The 7,180-nt window shown below is 47.8% G+C and overlaps 1 protein-coding gene across 1 annotated transcript; it reads left to right on the top strand.

The window, feature by feature from the left end:
• The first annotated feature begins 1,033 nt into the window (after positions 1-1,033).
• TPBG (trophoblast glycoprotein) lies at positions 1,034-5,775 on the top strand. Its single transcript, XM_015859015.3, has one exon. It carries the CDS (start codon positions 1,582-1,584, stop codon positions 2,719-2,721), a length of 1,140 nt encoding a protein of 379 aa, XP_015714501.2. The 5' UTR covers positions 1,034-1,581; the 3' UTR covers positions 2,722-5,775.
• Positions 5,776-7,180: the final 1,405 nt, after the last annotated feature.

The raw sequence follows: 7,180 nt of genomic DNA, 5'->3' as shown, positions 1-7,180 counted from the left end.
TGGTGGGGGGCAGCCCTGCACAAAGCAAATTACTCTCCCACACTACAGCACTCACACAGCCTGAATCACTCAGCAAGCTCCTATTTTACTAAGTTGGCCCACAGCGTCAGAGGCAGATGCTGGTGGTATGGCTGCAGAGGCTGAACCTTCCTGCCAATATTTCACAGAATCACAGAATTGTAGGGGTTGGAAGGGACCTCTAGAGATAATCGAGTCCAACCCCCCTGCCAAAGCAGGCAATTTATTTGCATTTGTTGCTGTACCACAGATCAACACTTACTGATTATTTCCGGAGGCCAAACAGTGAATGTGAGCACAATGAGGCAGCTTGTGGTGTGTTTTAGGTGGCAGTGGGTCACCTCCACTAGTGCAGATGTTTACGAGTGCGGAATGCAAGCTCTTGTTCATCACTGGTGGAAATGCACGGCTATTGAGGGTGACTGTATTGAAACATAGTGTTTTGTAGCAGAGAATTTGCTCTATCAAAACGTGTCGCTATGATTTTCGTATCTGTTGTAGTTTCCATGTTAATAAATGGGAGGCATTACTTTCGGAGCTATCTACGAAAGTGGACATTTAAGTTTTTTCCTCTCCACGGCGAAGTTTAAACCTCAGAACGAAGCCGTCGAGGTGCTGCTCCTGTTTGCGGGTTTTAGGATCTCGAGAGGTCATGGCAGATTTATTGTCGTTTTGTTTAGGAGATACTGTGGGATACTTTGCTTCGACGGGATGGGGCTGAGAGAGACGCCGAGCTTCCCCCTCCTCAGTCTGCTCGGTGCTGAGAGCAATGCCTTCAGCAGGGCAAATCACTGAAAACAATTAAAAAAATAAAATGAAATAAAATGGTCAGAAGACGGGAAGGCTCTGCCGGGGAGCTTCGCCGTCGGATCTCCCCTCGGAGGGCGGACGGGAGCCGAACCAAGCCGCCCCGTCGACGACAGAGCCGAGGCAACCCCGCACGGAGCAGCCCAAGGTAAAGCTCCGGCCGCACCAACGCACCCGGGGGGATCGGAGCTGCGCAGCGCCGGGCTGCTCCGCCCTCCCGCCGGGCTCCCGGGCACGGCCGTCCCGCAGAGGCGGCGCGGAGCGGGGCGCGGGCACGGCGGGCGGGACGCGGGCGGCTGCGGGACGGCCGGGAGCGGGCTCGGCTCCCCCCGGGCGTGGCGGCGGTTGGTTTCTCCTGGCACGGAGGCAGGGCCAGGCGCGGGGAGGTGGGCGCGGAGTTCGCGGCGGCGGCGCGGAGTTGCCTCCGGGCGCGGGGCGGGAGCGGCGGCAGGAGGTGAGCGGCGGAGCTGCGGGACGGGGCCGCGGGACGGCTCCGCGGGCGGCACCAAGCGGAGCAGAGCGGGCGGCCCGGGAGGGGAGGCGGCGGGCGGCTCGAGCCTCTCGCTCCTCTTTGTGCTCCGCGCTCCGCGACCGGGAAGGAAACTCTTGTCGGCGGGGCCACGTGTGGCGGGGCGGGGGGCGAGGCGCGGAGTCGCGCTGTCCTCTCGCTTTGCCCCCGCTCCGCGGCTCTCCCTGCGGGAAGCGGGGAAAGTTTGGTCCCGGGCCGAGCCGCCGCCTGCCCGCGGGGCGGGCGCGATGCCGGGGCGCGAGGCCGAGCGGCGCGGCGCGCTGTGCCTGGGGCTGCTGTTGCACGCCCTGCTGGGCTGCGGCTCGGCGCAGCCGCCCGCCGCCTGCCCGGCCCCCTGCGAGTGTTCGGAGGCGGCCAAGACGGTGAAGTGCGTGAACAAGAACCTGACGGAGGTGCCGCCCGACCTGCCGCCCTACGTGCGCAACCTCTTCATCACCGGCAACCGCCTGGGCCGCCTGCCCGCCGGAGCGCTGTCCGCCCCTCGCCTGGCCGAGCTGGGAAGCCTCAACCTCAGCGGCAACCACCTGCGGGCCGTGGAGGCCGGCGCCCTGGCCGCCCTGCCCGCCCTGCGGCAGCTGGACCTCGGCGGCAACCCGCTGTCGGAGCTCAGCCCGCTGGCCTTCGGGCGGGCCGCCCCGCTGGAGGAGCTGGCTCTGCGCGGGGCACTGCGGGAGCAGGGCGCGCTCCTTGGCCTGGCCGCCCTCCTGCAGGCGGGGGCTCTACGCAACCTCACCCGCCTGGAGCTGGCCGACAACGGGCTGCTGCTGCTGCCCGCCGGCATGCTGGGCGCGCTGCCCGCCCTGCGGCACCTAGACCTCAGTAACAACTCGCTGGTGGGGCTGCGGAACGTCTCCTTCCAAGGGCTGGTTCGTCTGCAGAGCCTCAACCTCAGTGACAACTCGCTGGGTGTGCTGCGGAACGGCACCCTGGCCCAGTGGAGGGGGCTGCCCGCCCTGCGGCGCATCAGCCTCAGCCGTAACACCTGGGTGTGCGACTGTGCCATCGAGGACATGGTGGCCTGGCTGAAGGAGAGCGACCAGGTGGAGGGCAAGGAGACCCTGAGCTGCGCCTTCCCCGAGAAGATGGCGGGCAGAGCCCTGCTGAAGCTCAACACGTCAGAGCTCAACTGCTCCACACCTGTGGACGTGCCCTCCCAGCTACAGACTTCCTACGTCTTCTTAGGGATAGTCTTGGCTCTCATCGGGGCAATTTTCCTCCTTGTTTTGTACTTGAACCGAAAAGGAATCAAAAAGTGGATGCACAACATCAGAGATGCCTGCAGGGATCACATGGAGGGATATCACTACAGGTATGAGATCAACGCCGACCCCAGGTTAACAAACCTCAGCTCCAACTCGGACGTCTGACAGCGCCGCGGCAGTGGCCGTGCACCATAGCTATGCATGACATATAGACTGATGCTTCGCCCTCGTGCTCGCTTCCCTCTCCCCAGAGAAATCTCGGACGTGCTCGCAGCATGAAGGGGATATGCCTCTTTGCGTTGCTCATTGCCATCCTCCCTTTGTTCTGAGACACCGGGCAGCTGCGCATGGTGTTGCACTGTATGCAAGAAACAAGCTGCTACTTCTCCTCTTCCTTACAAGTTCTCGTGGGGGGAAATTTTTTCAGGATCTCAAAAGAGAAAAGGATACTGTGCTACAAAGCCACCAGAGTTTATAACAGATACATATATACACACACACACACAATTATCATTCAACAAAATCTGCCTCAACTTTTTGGGAAAAACATTAGATCCTCTGTGCCAGTTTTAAATCTCCTGTATCTGAATTGTGATGACAATGTTTCCATTTCATAGACTGAACTTGGGATTTAGGAATACAAAGAAACTCCTTTTTATCAAGTCCTCTGTTACAAAGAAGGAGAACAAACAGTGAGCATGCACAAATACTTCATAGTTTAACCTGTTAGGACACTTACAGTCTCAGTGACTCACTATTTTATACTGTAATTTTTGATTGCAGTTTGCCTGAAAGTGGGTTGTTGTTTTTTGTTTTTTTTTTCTATATAAACTGCAGCTAAACTCCATTTGAACTGTTGAATTCAATAAACAGTCTTGCAAGAACTTGTGTGGAAGTTTCCTGTTTAATGAGAAATGTATGGACATCTAAGAATAACTTTACGGGCTCTGGAGTGATAGCCCTTCAGTAGTACTCTGAATAAAATTTTGTATGTGTGTAGCTTCGAGACATAAATGTTGATGATGGTTTTGTTATGTACGCTTGAAGAATTACACTGATTACGATGAGAGTGGTTCCACTTGGCACAAAAGCCCTGCTTTGCTCTCTTGAGGCAAGTGCAAAACGTCAGGACGGATGCGAGGGTCTGTCTAGCTGGGAAGGTACGAGCTGAATTCACATTAGTTCTTCTCTACCATATTGAACAACATTCAGATTAAAATGTGGAGTCGGTAAGCAGAAGGAAATTGTACCTGAATGGAATTGGTTTTTTCTTTTATAAAAGACATACTTGTAGATTCTGATTGAAATTGGATGCAGCTCAGTCGTGTAGTCGGTGAGCTTCAGACTTGTAAATCAATGCAGCACTCAGTAAATTAAGTGCTTACTGTTTCATTTCAAACTCTCAATGCAGTCCTTTAGTGATTACATTGAGTTACTTGATGGAACTTACGTTTATCTTAAAACTTCTAGCAGGTACATTCAAGAATTGTATTATTTCTCGTGCTTATTACTTGCTTGGGAATGCATTGTCATGTAAATATACGAAGCATGCAAAGGAAAACTTGAAAAATGCATCATCTAATAAGTAATTCTGGTGGCTTATCAAAAGGTTAACAAGAACCTTTCAAACGCCGCTGATAATTAATGCACTTTTTCTAATACATTCATAGGTTCTTGATAAAAAATGTACACTGAGTGTGAAAGTGTAACGTAAGTCGGTACCTTTCAGTACAGTGGTGGAGCTTTTCTCATGGTCACTGTTACTGGAAGCTCTCAAGAATCTCTAAAATATTACGAGTTAGCAGCTAATTTTCTTCGTTTTCAAAAGTGACAGGTTTCCTCATAGATAGATATACAACTTTTGGTAAGAGCTCATAAGTATGAAACAGTCCTCAAGGTATCAGATAAAAAATGTAATCTGTTCTGGGCAGCAGTATCATTCAAATGCATTTTTCTCTCTCTTGTAACTTCAGACACTGTCAGAGCAAGTAGCACAGGTTGGTTCAGGCTAATTTTCTATTGCTTTAAATGGGCTTTATTCAATACCAGCTATTTTTTAAATGTGCTTTTATACACTCGCACTCAGAAGTAATAAAGAATATCAAGTACAATTAACATTTTGATAAATGGATGTATCCGACAACTGATGTTAAGTTAGCGATAGCCTGTTTGTGCTGCTGTAATTTAAATGTATGAGCAATACCTGAATAACAACATCTGAACTTGTGTGTGGATTCTTAAATTGTTGGCCTGAATGTTAGCTGCACATATTTTAAGGATAGTGTAAAAATCCCAGTGTGGTTAATTATTACTGTGCAACTATGCAAACTGTTCATACTTAGCATTCATATAATAGTCCATGTAACAAGGTAGAGTGTACAATAGCTGTGCTGTGTGTCGTGTATTTTGGAGATTATCAGCTTACACTCATCTATACAGTACCAAGAGGAGAGGAGCATCATCCTTGCTCCTGTAATATTATGGATAAAATGTGTACAACCAAGCCATTTCTTGGGCAGTGTCCTGGTTTTGGTAACATGCTTTCAAGTAATTGCAGTAGAAACCTATTATTTATAGTGTGTTAATGTAATAAACATGCATTTATGGAACTATGTAAGGTTAGGCAATGACTTGAATCACAGTCTGTCACCACCAGACTGAGTGTTTGTATAGTGAGCAAGTGTAACTGTTGTACCACACTTCTTATTCTAAAGATAATAATTATTTTTGTATCATAGAATGTCTTTGTAATAGAGTTTTATTAGAGACTTGGTGATGGCTCCTTTAAAATATTTCTTTCCCGCTTGCTTACATGTACATTTAATTAGGATGTAACAGTAAGCATGTGTCAATACTGTGTTGGATAACGTTCTCCTGCAGTGTTTGGCTGACAGTGAATGCTTTGGTGTTTTGTACAGTGCATTTGTTCTTAAATCCCTTTCTATAAACAGTGCTTGAAATCTGTTATCCCTTCCTATTACAAAATAGGTATGGTGGTACTCGGAAGGCATTTAAAAAATAGCTCCCAAAGTGCTTCAGAGCTTGGTTTAAAAGTATATATTTTAAAAAACATCAATTTAAGGGTTCTTCTGAAGCACATTTTATAATCCTATTCTGCTTTGACACCTAAAACATCGATTGATTACTATTTCCAGAGCAGCTTAATTAGCCAGGCTGTTTTATTCATACATTCTTCAATAAAACACGTGCAGTACTAAATGCCTCTAAAATGTGTTTTGTATACATAAAACCCCAGAGTTCTGCGTGCTGCAGCTGTCATTGATGTTTCGTGGAAAACATAAAGCAGAGGGCAAATCTGCAGGGAAGGCAACACGAGTAAGAAGCAAAAATGAGGGATTATCCAAGGGTCAGCTGCCCTCTTAAAACTAGTTGTGGTTGTAATGAGCCCAAAACTTCCTCAGAGGAATAGTGCGAGGGACTGAAATAGTTCTAATGCATGTTGTTTAAATATTTTCACTAAGCACTGTTGCCAATTAAACAAGAGAATTTTCTAAGTCTTCCTTTAGCTGGGGTAGCTCAGTGTTAGCTCAGCTGATGTATTTTACTCTCGGCAAGCCAAAATATTCCAAGTATTTTTTGACATGCAAAAAGTAATTTGAAGCTATGCGTAAGTACTCTAAATCTTTTTGTTCTGGGTGATTTGCCTTTCAGGAACTGGTGGTATTCCCCAGCGACACACTGTCTGGTGAAGCAGCTTGCTCAGACCCGTGTTCAGTTGTTGACTGAGATGTCGCTAAAGACAGGCATGACAAAATATTCACAATACAACTGCACTAAGATCCCAGCTCATTATTCTACCAGCATTTTTCCCCATGTTATACTCTGCACTTTATGCATCTACATCATTTCTTCTTTGCCTCGTTTTCCCAAGAAATCCGTTAAGAGGGGAATAATAAATCTGCACAGGTAGAGAAATCATTCTGAGTGCACCTGTATCTGTGGTTTAGCATCTTCATTTCCCTTTACATCTTAGCATGATAAAGAGCCTTTGTCAAGGTGGACAGAGTGAAAACCTGATATGAACTGTAGCATCTGAATGTTGAAGAAGAACCATTCATTCTGAGCATATGATGAAAAATAGCATTTGGTAAGAAAAGCATTTCAGTTTCAAGCTTCCAAATGGCATTTATATTTCTAAGAGAAAGTGGAAGGGAGAAGCTTATAAGGGAAAAAGTTATCAGCACCGAAAATCTCAGTACTATTGCCAGGAAAAATCACGGACTGATTTTGTATTTTATGTTGAGGTCATATTTTATGGGTATGGCTTTAATTTCCCCTGTTGCTATAAATAGAAATTTTGCTATCAGGCAAAGTCACGTCCTATAATATTTGTAATGCAAGTGTTTCTAATGTGCATTTTTTGTGGGGTATAATAGACGGTGGAATTCAATTTGGTGTCTGCTGATTTAATAACAGCTAGATCAGGCCCACTACGTAATGCTCTGTTTTTGTAAGCGTGCTGTTTACTAGTTGCAAAGGCCTTGACTTGAAAGCAAACAGCAAAAGCCCACCAAGGCAGAGGGAGAGCCAGTCTGCTTAGGGAGTAGGACATTTATTAGATATTCCATACATGCTCAGAGGAGAGATGTAAACCTCGCAGGAG

This window comes from Coturnix japonica, chromosome 3 (assembly GCF_054131305.1).
Source record: "Coturnix japonica strain WE chromosome 3, WE-NBRP24, whole genome shotgun sequence".
Taxonomy (NCBI): Eukaryota; Metazoa; Chordata; class Aves; order Galliformes; family Phasianidae; genus Coturnix; species Coturnix japonica.
The sequence above is the reverse complement of the archived record's forward strand: the minus strand, read 5'-3'. Positions and strand labels throughout refer to the sequence as shown.